This window comes from Mus pahari, chromosome 16, assembly GCF_900095145.1.
Source record: "Mus pahari chromosome 16, PAHARI_EIJ_v1.1, whole genome shotgun sequence".
NCBI classification, from domain to species: Eukaryota; Metazoa; Chordata; class Mammalia; order Rodentia; family Muridae; genus Mus; species Mus pahari.
In genome coordinates this window covers 7088655-7106042 of record NC_034605.1, presented here as the reverse complement: position 1 = coordinate 7106042, position 17388 = coordinate 7088655, and the positions used below count along the sequence as shown (strand labels likewise).

General features: G+C 43.0%; 1 protein-coding gene across 1 annotated transcript in view; it reads left to right on the top strand.

Moving 5' to 3' along the window:
• Positions 1 to 17388, top strand: part of Taf3 (TATA-box binding protein associated factor 3) — a 148998-nt gene that overhangs the window by 116286 nt on the left and 15324 nt on the right. Inside the window, exon 4 of the mRNA XM_021215323.1 lies at positions 7064 to 7146. Coding sequence (XP_021070982.1) covers positions 7064 to 7146 — 83 coding nt within the window. The remainder of the gene's footprint in view (positions 1 to 7063; positions 7147 to 17388) is intronic.

Below are 17388 nucleotides of genomic sequence, written 5' to 3'. Positions count from 1 at the left end.
ATATATATATATGGTATCTGTGTTCATACATGCATATATATATATGCATGTTCGTAATGCTGGGGTTTGGATCCAGGCCCCTGGTGTATGGTGAGCTTTCTACCATGAACTATGCCTGTAACTACCTGTAATCTTAAACAGAAGATAAAGCAGAACCATCAGCATGGACTGAGGACTACATATTCTTCTATTTCAGTATATTCTTACCTGAGTATGCTCTTAACAGCAGAGTGTCACTCCAAAAGGGTAGCATTACCATCTGCAGATAAATAGACACAACCTAGGCCCACAGCAGTTTTTGGAAGCTGGGCTTTGGCAGTTAATCTGGTAGGTATCCCGACCGTACCACTCACTGCATGGTCATCATGACCCTCTCTTATCTTCTGGGGTCTTTGCTTCCTTCCCTCTGTCTACACCTCACATTCATTTTGGGAAGAGACAGCATCACTCTGTCCATTTACTTCTGTTTAAAAACAGCTTTGGAGGCAGTTGTTAGAGCACTTGCCTAGTATTCAAAGCTTTGGCTCTACTCCACAGCACTGCATAAATTAGGCATTGCACCCCCTGCCTTTAGTCTTAGCAATCAGTAGGTTGAGGCAGGAGGATTAGAGGCTTCAGGTCATCCTTGCTTCCACAGTCTATTTGAAGCCAGACTGGGATATGAGACCTTGTCTCAAAACAAGCAAACAAAGAAAACAATGTTTGTTTCATACCTTCTGTAAGAATACTCACCATGAAAGCTACCCCCCATAGAAAATGCTGAGCAAACACTGGTTTATGTTATTTAAAAATGTGTAGATGACTAACAGTTTGGAATGTTCTTGCAAATAACTAGCAATGTTGATCATCCATGGATAATTCAAAAAAAAATTTTATGCTGGAAAACTTAGGGACTTTAAAAAGAATACTCAAACTTTGACCTGACTAATGAATTGTCTTATCTGAGCTGACAATGGCTGTTTATGAATGGGCTAACCTAGATAGGAGTGACGCTGGCACTGTCACCTGAGAGTGTGTTTGTGTGGAGGCTCTCCATGAGTTAACCCTCCAAGCTGCTCTGTGGCTTTGGCATTGCTGATTGTGCAGTTCAGCAAGGTGTGCACTGAGAGGTCTGAGCGGCAGCCCCAGTGTGGGGGACTGAGGGGCCAGGCCCATGCACCACATCCTATGCGTGGCCTTGCTACTGCAGCAGCCCGCTCACGTTAGTCTCTCTCCACTCTGTCATGTCCAGGACACAGGATGCTCCTGAACAGGGCGGTAGGAAGGCTGAGTATGGGTGAGGCGACCAGAAGGGCTGCTGAAGTGTCAGTCCTTGACGAAACCTTATGAGCTCCTGTTCAACTTCCTATATTTAAAAACAGGAAAGTGATGCCCTCAGAGCCTGGTGACTTTAGTAATCAGAACTATTAAACATTTTAGTGACTCTTTCATTTGTCCTCAGGCCCTTTAGTATCTACCTGCAAATCACCATTGGCCCAGTTAGACGTGTAATACAACAGAGAATCAGTCTTAGTTTTTTCTTTTGGACAACAGCATGTCTCCTTCCTTCCTTCCTTCCTTCCTTCCTTCCTTCCTTCCTTCCTTCCTTCCTTCCTTCCTTCCTTCCTTCTTAAAACAGCTTGGTCTTATTTCTAGTCTTTCCTCATTGCTTGTCATACATAGTGAAATGAAGGGTTTGCAGTAAACAAAGTACCGCAGTAGAATGGGGGAATGTTCCCTCCCTGTTTCTCAGCACTGCCTCTTCCTTGAAGCCGGGAATGTAAGCATTTAGGTGAGTGGGTTTGAGTTTGTATACAGCTACTGCAGGCTGTGCCCATCCTCCTATGAATGGGCTTGGATGGGAGCTTGCTGTCCACACTGGACAGCATTCACTCCACTCAGCCACAGCCAGGCCTCTACAGACTGTCTTCTGAATGTTTCAAATAGCTGATGGGGGTTTTGTTAGCCTGCTTCAAAACGGAGCACATGTAAAGAGCTTAATTGCTGAGAAGGACAGCACAGGGTTACCAACCACCATGAGCACCATGTGTGCTAAGTGCTCCCATGTGGCTTCCTTCAGGAGTGTTGCCGGGTGGACGACGAGACTAGCTCCTGCCAGCCCGGCTTACCCAAGCCAGTGAACATACATGGTAGAGGTTCTTCGCTCTTTTTTTTTTTTTTTTAAATGAAAGGAGTTTAACATTAAAAAATAAATAAATAAACTTGGACAGATTAAATTGACAAAGCTGCCCATTACCTTTGTAGAAAGTCCCTGTCAAAAGATAAACTTTAAAGCTGGAACGCATGAAAGGGTTCCAAGATAGAATTTAAATTTAAACTGATTCTTTAGAGATAAGCTTTTTAAAAATCCACCTCTTTGCTTCAAGTCAGGATTTTAAAAATAAATTTCCCCTTTAAATCTCTTGAGCGATTTTCATTTTTTGCAAGGCCGCACTGCTGGTGTCCTGGAAAAATGGAGAGTTAGGGCTTTATCAGTTGGTGCCCTGAGGTATATGGCAAAGAAGCTAAATCCTTGAAGATTAGCAAAAAAAATGCAGCACATGGCAATAAGGGGCTTATATGACTACTAGTGTTAGCTCAGGTGAAAGGGGTATTGCTTATACATAAAACTGGACAAATCCACTGACAATGTATTTTTAGTTAGCTACAAAGGAGTCTTATATTGCCGGACTTTACCTCTTTGGTGAATTGGGAAGCTTAGTAATCCACTGTAAATGCTCTTCTGCTCACCCCAATTCGCAACATTACTCCAAAGTGATGTTCTTTTATTTTAACCCTTAGAAGCTCCCCTTGGTCCCAGGATGTGGCTTTGTGCCATTAAAAGATGAAGTCCCTCATGTTGCTTAAGTGACTAGTCGCTGTTATCATTTAGTTTGTTGTTTTCAGCAAGGTTTGGAGAGAAATAGTTTTTAATTTGTAGTTAGGATCTCTGTTTTTACTTTATTTTGAAAAACATTCAGATAGAGTTAACATACAAATTTAGGGAGAACTTACTTAGAAGGTTTACTTTTTTTATAACATTAGCATCCTTATTAATCTCTTTCTCTTGAGCTAAATGGTCTTGCACCTCTTTCTCTGTACTTCTGGACTGCTCTTCAAGACAAACAGAACTTCACTTTTTGACTGAAATTAAAGTATTTGACTGCTTTCTGGGTAGAGTTTCCATTTGTCCTAGCTGCCTGAGATAGTCCTGGATCATGTCTGCTTCATAGTCTCATTAATAGTTCCTGTTTTACTATGAGAGGTATGTAGGCAAGGTTGAGTATCATGACCACAGATGAACTTGGAGCTGAGGTAGCAAAATTCTATCAGTTGCTGCCTTCAAGATACATTCATACCATCCTGAATCTGACTATATATTTCCACTTTAGTTTGCCTGTTTTATACACATCATTTAAGTGGTTTGTTTGTTTGTTCGTTTGTTTGTTTTTGAGACAGGGTTTTTCTCTGTATCCCTGGCTTTCCTAAAACTTTCTGTGTAAACCGTGCTGGCCTTGAACCTTCAGAGATCCACCTTCCCCTCTCTCCCAAGTGCTGGGATCAAAGGTTGTGTACCACTGTGCTTGGCTTCATGTAACTTTTAGAGTAAGTCATGAGTAGCCCATGTTTTGGTTCATGTCACTAGTTAGATTATTCATGATAAAATTCCAGCTATTTAGCTGAATAAAGGTAAAACCAAATAAATCATAAATTTACTAGCCTCCCATAAAAAAAACTGTCTTACAACTAACTCTAGGACTGATACGCGTGCTTATGAATTAATTACTATAAGGTACCTTGGTAAAGAAAGTGAGCAGCTCCATTCAAGATATGCATAGACGAAGATCCAAAGAATGACCCAAGGAATTGTATTTTGATTTTTTTGGTCAGGAAGCTTAGATCTGCATGATATATTTACTAATTTTGCATCCCTGAGCAAACCTTGGGTTGTTTCTGAGTAGTTGTTATATGGGGAGAGTCTGCCCTTCACACGTACACTGTGGAGTTGTGAAGATCAGTTGGGTGGCGTTCAGGTGAGTCCTTAAAATACTGGACAAGTCTAAGTTACAGCTATCACAAAGAGAAGAAACAGGCCAAACAGTGCAGACTATACAGCAGAGTGGCGCAGCTTTGTTTTTAAAAGATAAGCTCTGTCAAGTGAGGTGGTGCAGGTGTTTTATTCCAGCACTTGGGAGGCAGAGGAGAACAGATCTCTGTGAGTTTGAAGCCAGTATGGTGTCCATGATGAGTTCCGGCCAGCCAGGGACTGTGTAGTGAAACAGAATGAATAAAAAAGGAAGAAACTGACAATAAGGAGAATAGCAAAAGGTTGTTAGCCAGCAACAACGAGATTTTTTTTTTTAAGATAATAATTTAGCACGTTTAAAAGTAGCACTGACGCCAGGCAGTGGTGGTGCACGCCTTTAATCCCAGCACTTGGGAGGCAGAGGCAGGAGGATTTCTAAGTTCGAGGCCAGCCTGGTCTATAGAGTGAGTTCCAGGTCAGCCAGGGCTACACAGAGAAACCCTGTCTCGAAAAAAAAAAAAAAAGTAGCACTGACTGCTCTTCCAGAGGTCCTGAGCTCAATTCCCACCAACCACATGGTGGCTCACAACCATCTGTAATGGGATCTGATGCCCTCTTCTGGTGAGTGTGAAGACAGTGACAGTGCACTCACATACATTAAATAAATCTTTTTAAAACAATGAGTTTAATGAGAATAATTTATGAGTCAAGAGGCTTGGTGTTCTGTCCATTATGCTAAGGAAGGGAGAAGAGTGTCAAGAAGTCTAGAAAAGATGGGCTTCATACTTAGGGCCTGAAAGGCTTGTACATTCCCAGGAAATAAAGGAATTCACCCACCTCCAGCCTCAATACTTATACCTTTTGGCTAAGCAAGAACAAAAAAGAAATCATGGGAGGATCTTGAAAGAAATGGTGGTTTGGAATCTTTGCTTCATATTCAGGATTCAAATGTTTCTTAATGCCACTGTGGTAGACACCGAGAAAGAACAGTAAAGAAGACACATGGCTTCAGTGAGACTTGAGTGAAGAGGATATCCAAATAAACAAATAGCACTAAAGGCTTCCATACGATCACAAGTTTTGTAAATGTTCCTTACTCTCATTGAGTGCTCTAGGTTGATTCTCGAAGAGGAATGTAGTAACCAAGTGATAGGAGTTGGCTCTGTGTTCAGATAAGCATTAATTTGACAGATGTTTATTGACTGTGCCTTACATGCTTTTCAGTGTTCAAGAGAATAGTCTGACAGACTTATGTGATGATAGGTTTGTAAATGAACTGCAGATAGAGGGAATATATACATATATATAGACATATATACATATATAGACATATGTATACATATATACAAATACTTGCATGATATAATGCACTGAACAGAACTTTACATATCCATTTCCCCTACAGCCCCCACATGCTTTCATTCCTGTTTCATTCTTGGGCTATACATAATGTAAGTCAGTATTTGTAGGCAGATGTCAGTGTTAAAGTGGCATACAGGCTTGCAGTATTCCAGGACAAGTTAGACATATGTCAGTGCTTGCGATAGTCCCACATGACAAAGAATTATCCCACCAAAAACTTCCTGAAAAAGGTAAGAATTTGGGACTGCAGAAATTCTGTCTAGTTTATTCAAAACATTTTTTTTAAGATTTATTTATTTATTATATGTAAGTACACTGTAGCTGTCTTCAGATACTCCAGAAGAGGGCGTCAGATCTTGTTACGGATGGTTGTGAGCCACCATGTGGTTGCTGGGATTTGAACTCCGGACCTTCAGAAGAGCAGTCAGATGCTCTTACCCACTGAGCCATCTCACCAGCCCTCAAAACATTTATTATACCATAAGATCGTAACTGTCAAGAGACTGTGTAATGTCATGCACCGTGTAATGTCATGCTCTGACTAATAGCTCAAATATTTGTGAAGTCCTCAACTTTTTCAAGTGTCATTACCTTCACCATAAATCCTTTCTAAAATGAGAAAGTATGGCATACACACACACAAATTTCAGTTTTTCTTAGAGTGAGCCCAAAATGGAGCTACTTAATGCTATAATTATACTTGGTATTTACCTTTCAGATATAATGAAACAAATGTTATTTACAGTGAGTTTTGAATTCATCAAGATCTCTAAGTGCATGCTGTTGTATAGGGACAATCTCATGGCAGCCTTTTTGGTTAGGGTCAGTCTGGCAGTTATGGGGCTCCAGAGACTGCTCAGTGGTTAGGAGCACTGACAGCTCTTCCAGAGGACACAGCACGCACATGGTGGTTCACAGTGGTCTGTAACTGCAGTTCCACAGATCTGATACCCCTTTCTGACTTCCACGGGCACCAGGCACACACGTGGCACACAAACATACATGCAGGCGAGGCATACACATAAAATAAAAAATAAAATAAACCTTTAAAAACAAATAAAAATCTTGTGGTTATATAAATACCTTTCAGAAGCTGTGATATCACTTTATGTTTATGAATGTGTTTGTGTGCAAAATACAATACAATAATACAATACAAAAATTCAATAAAACCAAAGAAATGAACACAAATCAATAAGCCAGAAACAACTGCCAATTAATATAATGTAATAAAAGTTTGTAGATTTTGTTGTGTGTCAAGTAGCTTTCAGTTATTGAAAAACACAGAATGGCTTTGGAAGAAGGCTCAGTTGATGTACTTCAACCATAAGGGCATGAGGTTAGATACCCAGAACCCAGTAAAAAGCAGAGAACCAGTAGCATGCACCAAGAGCTTGCAGGGAGGCAAGACAGAGGCATGCGGCCCTGAATGTCGTTGGACAGACACCCGTACCCCTCAGACTGATGAGATTCCGCTTCAGTGAGAGAACAGTCTTCAGAAAAGGTGAAGAATGAGCCAGAGAGACACCCATTTCTCCCTCTGGCCTCACACCCACATCTACACAGAACACTCACTAGCCATGCCTTTGTATCCAGCATTTCAAATGGCTTTGTTAGGTTTGTGGAATGGGGAAGTAGAAGAGAAGGAATACTTTCGGGAGAATTTTTTTCTAACTAATGTACTAATTTCCACAGATAAAAGTGGAGCCTGTCATCCCCGCCCCAAGTCCAGTTATCCCCAGGTTGACTCTTCGAGTTGGTGCTGGCCAGGACAAGATGTAAGTATGAACATTGGGAATCGATGAGACCTACCTTCTCCATGCTGTCCAAATATATTAGGACTCTGCCAGACGTATGAACAGAGTCTATACCAGGAACTCTCTGCTATCAGGTTTTATTGGCTTCTTCCTCCAGGTAAATGCCTTTATCTTTGCTTAACATATAGGATTCCACACTCTCCACCCCATCTTTTCTTTTTTAAAGGTTAATGTATGGCAGTATTACTGCTGATTATCTGAGGTCCTAGCTATCTGCAAAATAAGAGATCGTGTTGTGAGTGTGTTAACCAACACACTTCACACACAAGAGTACAGTGTTAGACCTTCTCAGAGTACGTCATCTGTCACTGGGACAGAGAATAGAGATTGAGGTGGTCTGTGCTTTGTCCAGTACCAATAAGACAAAGATGTCTGCTGACTTAGGGAAAGGGTGTGTGAGTGACAGCCGGGAGCCCATTCATCGACTGACTCAGTTGTATTTGCTCTTAAGAGAAAATGAGGAATGCAAATCTCAGGCTTACCATTTATAGGAATCTTCACAAATCATCTTACTGGGCTGTCTTTCTTTTTCTGATATTGTTTGTAAGTTTTATGTGTATGTGTATTTTGCCTGTGTGTGTGCACCCCACATACCTGCACAAAGGCCCATTTTTCTTTAAAGGAATTGTTTTCCTTCACTCGTCCTTTGAGGAAGCATTAAGACCTACAGTGTTCTCAGAGACTCCCAATACAGTAAGTCATCTTGAAATACTTGCTCTGTGTGTGGCATTTCAGTGGAATTCATGAGTTTATTATTTATATCATTTTACTTTTTTCCCAGTAAATGTGAAAGTAGAGCAGTTTGCTTCAAAAGCAGTCAGATATCATAGAGAAGGCACGGGGACATTGAGTTTCTGCTCAGGTTCAGCATAAAAGTGGGAGGAAGACTTAAGGATATTTATTGAATAAAGGCCACAGTGCTTACTGAGCATGATGGTAACTATCTAGGACTTGAGCACTTGAGAGAATGAAGCCGGATAGTCAAGAATTCAAAGCCAACCTGGTCTACAATAGCAAGGCCCTATCTCCAGAACCAGAACAAGACAAACCTGAAAGTTTTGCTTTTTTACTGAAATTTTCATTTACTATTTTTATTTCTTCTTCAACAGTTTAATACACATATGCAATGCAGTCTGATCACATGCAACCCAGTGCCATCATACTTGCTCAGAGCCCCGCCTCCCTCCCTCTCATCCTCATCCTTTGTTCTGTTTCCTTTGTGTAGCCCACAGGCCAGGTACAGCTGCTTTCATGTGCATGGGCTTGGGGCCATCCACAGGAGCAAAAGCAGCCTACCTGCTGCCTTACCCACAAAGAAAAATGACACTCCTGCCCCAGCAGTCAACTGACAGTGGCTCCTCAGCTCTGGGTGCAGCCTAGTGAGCACCTCCTCTTCTGACCTGGAATGCTGGCAGGAGTGCCCTGAGCTTGTGAGTGAGTGCAGCCGCTGCCTTTCATAGCCCACATCATGCAGCTCTTAGGTCCTCTCTCCACCTCTTCCACAATGCTCCATAGGCCTTGGTGGGGAGGGGTACATGTGATGTCGATGGCTCCCTTAGGGCTCAGTGACTTCTTGTCATCACTTGGATGAGTTATAAGTCTCTGTGCTGACTGCTGCCCACTACAGAAAGAAGCTTCCCTGACCAAGGGTGAGAGTGGGTGAAGAACTGAAATAAAGGAAGGGAGGAGGCCTTGCCTATTCCTCAAGTATGGGGAAGACTTCTATTGTAGATATGAGGGAGAAGGCAGGCAGAGGGAAGACTCCATACTGAACATGGCCACCAGACTAACCCAGACCCTGAGCAAGGGAGGCTACTCCTGACCAAGAGACCAGGGGAGCTGCTTAGCCACCACAACTGAGTTATATAGGCATCGGGCTGAGGGAAGCCAAGCAGAAGCCTGGCCCTTGGGAGGGAGAAGTTGAGGGTAGGGGGCTGGATGGAGATGCGGGAAGGAGCCATGGGTACTGTGGAAGATGCTGGGAGAGCTGACCAGCCTCTGCTTTGATACCTTACTAGACACCTCCATTAGCCATTCGTTCCTGACAGAGCAGTACTTACCCATGGGTGTAAACACGAAAATTTACAAGGCCTTTTGACAGTGGGAGAGCCCTACCACCCCACCCAGGGCCTGTGATCTCCCCAGACCTGGACCTGTGACAGGGTTTACGGTGCAGGAGATCACAGTTGTCAGTTCACTTCATTGTAGAGCATGCATATTCTATCTACTGCTCTCTTGATGCCAAATGTTCTTCAGTAAAGAAGTCCCTCCGGATTATGATGGGGTAAGATAGAGGCCAACATCGGCTTTCCAAAAGCCTATGCTCGAGAGGTAGAGCTGAAAGCCAGAGTCCAGGTGGTTCTTAGTCTCCCCGACATTCTCTGAGTTCCACATCACTCTCTGCTCTGCTCGTACAGACGTAGATGGCAGGTGGGCTCTTACTGCTAAACAGAAGATCTTCAAAACTGTGTGAATTCTGCTTGAACTTATCATCATTCAAAAGATAGTTTTACAAATTCATATTTATTTTCTCCATAGCTCACCAGCCGTCGTACCTCTCACACAGAAGCTTGGTTTCTTCCCTTTAGAGAATTAAGATTTAAAAAGGCATTGCTGGTTACACTCATCTCTGCCCTGAAGCGCCTGTTGGTAATTCTGTTGGCTGGCTGTTCTGTTTTCACCTTTCAATAAATCATTCCTATTCCTAAGAGATAGGAGGAAGCAAGGACTGGACCCTATTACTCGGGAACAAAATGTCCAGCTTGAGGGAGATTGGGATAGCCTGGGTTCTAGACAGGTTACCCTCAGAAGTAGTGTTACATAACCTGTGACTTGTGGATGCCTAGAAAACAACTGCCACGTTACTTGGACAGTTAACTATTCCACCAAAGCAGGCATCAAGTGTAACACATTGCACGTCAAATTAAAATCAGAGGGAGGCAGGGGCTCAAGTTAACCAAAACTTCATATAAATAGAAAATCAGTGAATATTTTTCAGGGATGGGAAGATAGATCTAAGTTAGGACTTGATAAACTGCAGCTCATGAGCCATTTTCAGCCTACTGAATCTGTATGACCTGCTTGCTTTTGTATGGCCTGTAAGCTAAGAATGGTTTTTCTGGTTATAAATGACTGAAAAACTTAACAAACTCTTGTGTGGAGCTATAGGGTTGGTTCAGCAATGAGGAGCACCCGCTGCACCAGCAGAGGACCATGTTCTTTGCATGAACAGCAGGTGACTTGCCATCACCTGTGGCTCCAGTTCCAGAGGGCCTGCACCCATGTGCCCACACACATAAAATGTCTAAGTAAAAATTAAAAAGAGTGTTATGGCATGCAAGTTGTGGGTAGCCTTCAAATTCTATCCGTCTTTTATGGTGGCACATGAGGAACTTCCCTGTACATACCTTGTTCCATGGCTAAGTGATGGAAAGTGTGGAGTCACATCAGTATGTGTCAACTTATTGTCTGTACACCTGGGGGCCGGCTTATACTCTTTTAAGGTAAAATTAATGAGCACATGGATATTCAAAAACAAGAGAATCTGTGTATTCCTCATGTCTGTGTGTGGGGGGGTGTTTATTGCTGAAGGATCAAGTCTTTTGAAATTATGAGAGAAAGAAAAATCTTTACAAGGTTTAAATTATACCCTTTTTGACAGAAGATCCTTAAGACAACATTTAATTTCTAAGTCTTGAAAAACTTTGGTCTTCTGCCCTTGATCCACAAAAGTACTTTGTGGTTAGAGAGGGTCCTCTGTTCTCTGTTAGTGCTCCTCATAGCAAGGCAGCAGCAGTTGTTGTCCTTAGTCTCCCGTCCCTCAAAACTGTCTTGTAGAGGGTTCTAGGACGCTAGTACCCTTCCTGCAGCTTCTCAAAGACCCCCAGAGTTCCCTCCAGTCCACACTGGAGAGGAAACAGAAGCACTGACCCAAAACTACAGTCTCAGCTGTGTGACTGAGGAAGCCACGCGTTCAAGGCCACTGCTGCAGGGTCTGGGTTCAAGGTCGTGCTGGCCTGTCAGCTTGCCCAGGAGCCTAGAGCTCTACTGGTCAGGATCCTGGGGTTCCCCCGCAGGTGTGACAAGCAATGCATGGTACTCAGAGACAGCACCGCTGTCCTGCGTTTGTCACCCTGACCTTCCTGTGTGCTGGCCTGCTTTGGAGGGGATGGCTAGCTGGTGGCATCGTCCTAGTCCTTCCTGAGGAACACAGAGCAGAGTAACACGGCAGGGTTTGTTAGGGACTCAGTCTCTTCACAGAGAGACGCTGTGTATGGTGGTGCACTCTGGGAGGATTTCTGTGCATTTGATGCTAGCCTGGTCTGCCTAGCAAATGCAGGCCAGTCAGAGCTGTAAAGTAAGACCTGTCCCAAACAAACAAACTTGTCAAGAAAGAAACATGGCAGAATAGTGCCTGTAGGTTTTCTACGTTTAAACATCTGAATATTTATATAATTCAAAATTCAGTTATGTCTCATAGAAAAAGATAATTTTCCATATTGTCATTGTAAAGTATTAATGAAAACGTAATATAAATCTGTACAAACTTTGAGGGTGACTACTGATGGAGAATAACCATTCTTCCTCACATTTTGCAAATGCCCCCTTAAAGCTGTGCTATCACAGATAGCTAGAGGGAGTATCTTACGCCTTCCAGCCCACCCCCACATAAGATCTCTCTAAGTGGCCTAGGCTGACCCTGAACTGCAGCCATGTGACCCAGCTTTAAGTGTCTGCCCTTTTCCTTTTGCTAGGCTCCTGATGAGGAATTCAGGAACCTCCCTCCTCAACTCCTCCCTCCGTCCAAGGCCTGTCAGACAACCATGTCTGCTCCCAGTGAGAACACAGTTCCTCTGAGAGTTTGCATGGGTTGCACCAGGAATTCTGTTTCACAGCCTCACCCAGTTTTCTGGTTGGGTTTGAGGTACTAGGGGCTGCCACCCAGTTTTCTGGTTGGGTTTGAGGTACTAGGGGCTGCTTAACTACTGGCGACTTCATTCTGCTGATCCTTGGTTTCTGGCAGTGACTGGCAGATTCCTCCACTGCAGAGGGTTTCTTCCTTCTCCAGCCCGCTCCTGACTGAGGGGCTGAAACAGATGCACTCCTGCCTAGGCCGCCCTGGGCTTGCTACAAGTTCGCATAAGTGGGGACTTGTAATAGTTGTTGTTTCTCAGTTTCATACACTGTGAAAGTTAGAGCTGAAGCTTATTGATCAAAAAGTGGAAGGCTTGGTATTTTGAAACATAAAATAGGTCTAGATACTTGTCTTTCTATTGCCAAACTTTTGACAAGAGAAATAGAATAGCCATACAAAATAAGGAAATACAAAAATAACCATTTAGCAATACTTTCAAGGGAAATAAACATCTGTTTTAAAATGTAGCTAGGGACAGTACACATGGCAGACATGCTTGTAATTCCTTGTGCTAGAGGAATGAGGCAGGCGGATAACTGCAAGTTTGAGGCCAGCCTGTGCTGTGCAGTGGGCAGACGGGAACTCCAGAAGGAAGGTAGACTCTCACCACAGTATGGGGCAAGACAGGCAAGAGGAGCAGATGCCTTTTGTGGTCATTAGAGAAAGGCAGGCAGGACAGGAGAGAAGAAGCCTTTGTACAGCACAGCCCTTCAGCACCAATGTTCAGTAGTACGCTGCATGGCCCTTCAGGCAGTGAAGGCCTCTGGATTTTCTGATTTTAATATTTTCCCCTTTCACAAAAAAACTGGTTTTGATTTTGATTTTGATTTTTAATTGAGGTACCATGAGTTGTCTTTCTTTTGCCCTGCCCTAGGGAAATTACTATGGAAACAGACATCCCCTAGGTGTTTCCCAGGCCTTACGGTATAACAGAAGCAGTGGCAAGTCCTAAGACTGACCATATTTAGATTTTGTAAATGCAGTTTGAATTTTAAAAAGACTGTGCTTGCAACATTAAAATGACCTCTTTTTTTTTATTTATTTAATTTAATTTTTTTTTTAACTTATTCATCAGTCCCCCTCCCAGTCACTCCCTCCCACAATCCTTCCCTCCATTCCCGCCTCCCTTCTCCTCTGTGCTGGTGTCCCCCCCATCCCCAGGTATCCCCCACCGTGGCACTTGAAGTGTCCATGAGGCTAGGCGCTTCCTCTCCCACTGAGGCCAGACAAGGCAGCCCAGCAAGACCGTATCCCACAGACAGGCCACGGCTTTGGGATAGCCCCGCTCTAGTTGTTCAGGATCTACATGAAGACCAAGCTGCACGTCTGCTGTCTGTGCGGACGTCTTTAATGCTAAGCACTGTTCCTGGGGCTTTCCTGGCTGACTTACTCAGGGGCCTGTGAGGGCCTGTCTTCTTTGGGCTCCTAGGTTGTCTCAGCTCCCTCGTCACAAGCCGCCAGTTAGACGGCTGATTATTTGGATCCTCAACTGTATCTGGGTTTTTGGTTGTTTGCTTTTGGTTTTTCTGGAAATCTCTGGTCTTCATGTATTACATTACTCTTCTTTTCGCCAACCTAGGATTATGATGAAGTCTAACTTTAACTTCTTCTTCTGGAGCATTGTAGTTTGCTCTCAAACACCAAAAATGTAGTACACGTATTTAAGAGAAAAACTAGTCTGCTGTCAGAACAACCAGCTTTGGGTTTGGGGAAATGCTTTTATGACCCAGTAAAACAAGTGGAAAGATTACAATCAAAGCATCTCCATCTTGCTTGTAAACAATTACAGCAGTTCTTATAGGGATGCCACATTAGAGGGCTGAGGAAAATTTACTGAATTCCATTCTAATGCAATTAGAGCTAATTTTGTTCCTTAAATGAATAAAAGGTCAGCCAGTAAATCTAGCTTATCTGGAGTCCAGACTTCAATAAATTGTTTTATTTAATTTGTTGTAAAAGATCTTATCCTTAATGGGTCTAGGTCTTATTAGTTCACTTAGGTTTTAAAATATTTATGACCACCTTTTTAGATATGATTTGAATGATAGTTGGAAAGTTTCTCTCCACAGCTTTATCAAGGCCCAACATCACTAATTGAATGAATATAGGAAGGTACTTAAGATTTGTTATCTGAAAAAAAAAAAAAAAAAGCTGATGTGAACTTCCAGAATTTAAATGTTCTTAACCTGTGACAGGCAGAGATAATTTAGCTGTACCATGGCAACCTTTCGGCTACTATCTGATTATAATTCTCACTAAAGATCAACCTGCTCACAGTTCAGTTCTTTATAAAACAATAGATGCGTAGGGATAGAACGTTTAGACCTCCTGTTACATCATTTACATTCTCTGTTTCCTGTCTATCCAGTGGTAGACTCAGATACTTGCATAAAGATTTTAGATACATGGAATAACTTGTTTCTTCGCCTTTTCCATACCTGCCTCAGGAGTTTGTAAAATGGATCCCCATATCACAAAGGATGACCTTTACCCTTTTTTCTTACAGTGTAGCTTCAGTTCTGCACACAGTACTGGCAAGCCTTGTTGGCCTGTCTGTTCAGATTTGTTCTGTGGGGTTCCAGAATGTCACGTCATATCCCCTCTCAGCCTGCCTTCCAGGCTCTAAGAAAGACCTTGGAGCAGCATCCTTACCAACCCTTAAGGGTCAGTCTCTTCCTGTGCCTCTTATCAGCCTACAACTCCCACTTGCTCTCGGGCCTCTCTCTCTCTCCTGTTCCTCGACTCTCAACTGTATTTTCCTTTTTCTCTTGTTTTTCTTTCAGCCTCATCTTTGCATGCTGAACCCATGCCTTCCCCAGGCTTCAGTCTGTCAGGGAAATCTAAGAACACCCCTTCAGATCTCCTTACCCTGTTTGAACCCTTTGGCCCACTGCATCCTGGTTTCTACTCAAGGAACTTCTATAGCTTCTTTTTTAGAGAATGCTTTCTATTCTTTGAAAGTTCTATGCACTAATACTGTGTGCGTTGACCATATCCATCATCTGCCACCTCCCTCCAGCTCTGTAGTGCCTCATCCCATCTGCCTCCCACCCACCTTCGGGTCCTTTTGACTGTTGATTATTAGTAATCCTCAGAGTTGAGTTAATGTTTCCCATGTGTCCATGAGTATGTGGCCATCCACTGGGGCAGAAGCATCCCATCCCATGTCCTCAAAGCAGAGTAACTTTCCTTCCTCAGCAGCTGCCAACTACCACTAGTTCCTCAGCTTTGCCTGGGTCCTTAAGGGCCGCTCCATATGCAGGCTGTAATTTTGATTGCTTTATTTTTGTTCAGACAACCGTAACTGCTATGAGTTGATATGTACAGCAGCCATGTCATGTTCAGCGTCAGCATTTCTAAGCTTTTCTCCCCATCTACCAGCCCTTACATTCTCTCCATCCCCTCCTCTTGAAGTTCCCTAAACCTTTGGTAGAAGATTGATATAAATGTCCTGTTCTTAATTTAAATTTGGTACTTTAAGCAGTTACGAGTTTCCATACCCACTGCCAAAAGAATCTTCTCTAACCAAACAGAAAGCAATATAAATATATGAGTATAAACTTAAGTATTTAGAACACAGTTTGACAGCATTACAATTTAGCTAATTAACAATAGTTTCCNCCAAGTCCCCAGACCTATGACCTCCACAGTCCTATGACCTACTCCCAGCTTTGGAGCATATTTACAAAAACAGGCATGAAAATTGTCCCTCCTGNAGAAAAGACCTGTGTCTGCTCAGAGTGCAGTTGGTTACATATGTAGCTGTCATGCCACTATTACACCAGTGGGTGCATCTTGCCAGCAGGTCAGCGTTCTAGAATGCAGGGTCTAGTGCTGAGAAAGACCACTAATGGCTTTCGTTCCCCCTGCATAGCACCTTCTGATACTATGTAAGCTAGCCATCAGGGAGACGTTTCTGGTTAGTCAAGGTTGATTTCTCTGTGCCCTGAAACCGAAGTGAGTAGTGCTTCAACAGCAGGGCCACCTGCTGTCCTCTCTAGTAGAATTATTTTCTTGAGTTGGAAGATGGTAGGTTTCCAGGTAGCTTTTCCCACTCCTCATTTGCAAAGCTTCTGTAACTTGGTGCAGAGAGCAGGCTGAGTCCTAAGAGCGCGACTTCTCTTTGCTCCTCAGGGCCCTGTTCTGTTGCCCAGGACACTCGATGTCACCCCAGTTTGACCATCCCTTTTGCTTTCTTGTATGGACTCCTTTTTCTTTACATACCTTTATTTCTTGCTCTTCTCCCTCACTCTATTCTTACTTATTCTTTATGATTCAGTCAAGCAGTGATGATTACAAACCTTTTTTGTTCATAGTATTTAGTGCAGTTACCTCTCAGCAAATTTTGTCCGAATGACCAATGTCATTGTCAAGTGTATTTTTAAAAATCAAACCACAATGGTGTCCTCCACACTGGTTCCTCTTGTTTCTTACATGCTGGTGATGAACTGGGGCCTCTATCCTCAAACCACTGTATATCTTAGAAGAACTTGAAGGAAGGCTGAGACTGAGTAATAAAGTTGGACATTGTGTTTATTTTATAATACTATGCTGGACAAACAAGCTCCCTTGTGCCAAATATTCAGAACTGAACAAAAAGTGACCATCTCCTTTGGTCTTTATGTGGTGGTACCTCAGCATTTTATGTCTTTTGGATAAAATCGGGGTTCTTGTATTAAAAATCATTTAAACAGTACTACTATGCGTGGAAGTAATTGACACTGACTTTTTTTTCTTCTGATTGCAAAAATAATATGGTCCTTATTTTCTTTAAAGACTTAACTGTGGGCCAGTGAGACTCTGAGGGTAAAGTACCTGCCATCAAGCTCTATGGCCTGAGTTCATGCCCAGAAACCCACGTGGTAGGAGAGGCCTGACTGCTACAAGCTAACTCTGACCCTTCACACCATGTCCACAGAGTCTATTAAACAATGGAATTATCATATATTCTATTCTATAGCTTTGCTCCCACCCCAGGCATAACTAGGTCGTGGGCATTTCCTGTACCTTTATTGTCATTCAGCTGTTAGAACACTTGCTGGTGTCGGACTTGAGGCTGACTTGGAGCATGGCTCTAGCACGTTATGACTTGACTGTGAGGTACTGGCTATGTGAACATGGACGTGTGAACTTTGCTGAAGTATAGAAGAGCACTGTGTACGTGATGCTCCAGGATTGTCTGTTTGCACAAGTGCCGAGTGGCTGTCCGTACTCCCTGTGCTCCGCAAACACAAGTGCTCTGCAACCACCAAGCCATTCAAAGCCACCAAGTAGGGCACAATGGTTTT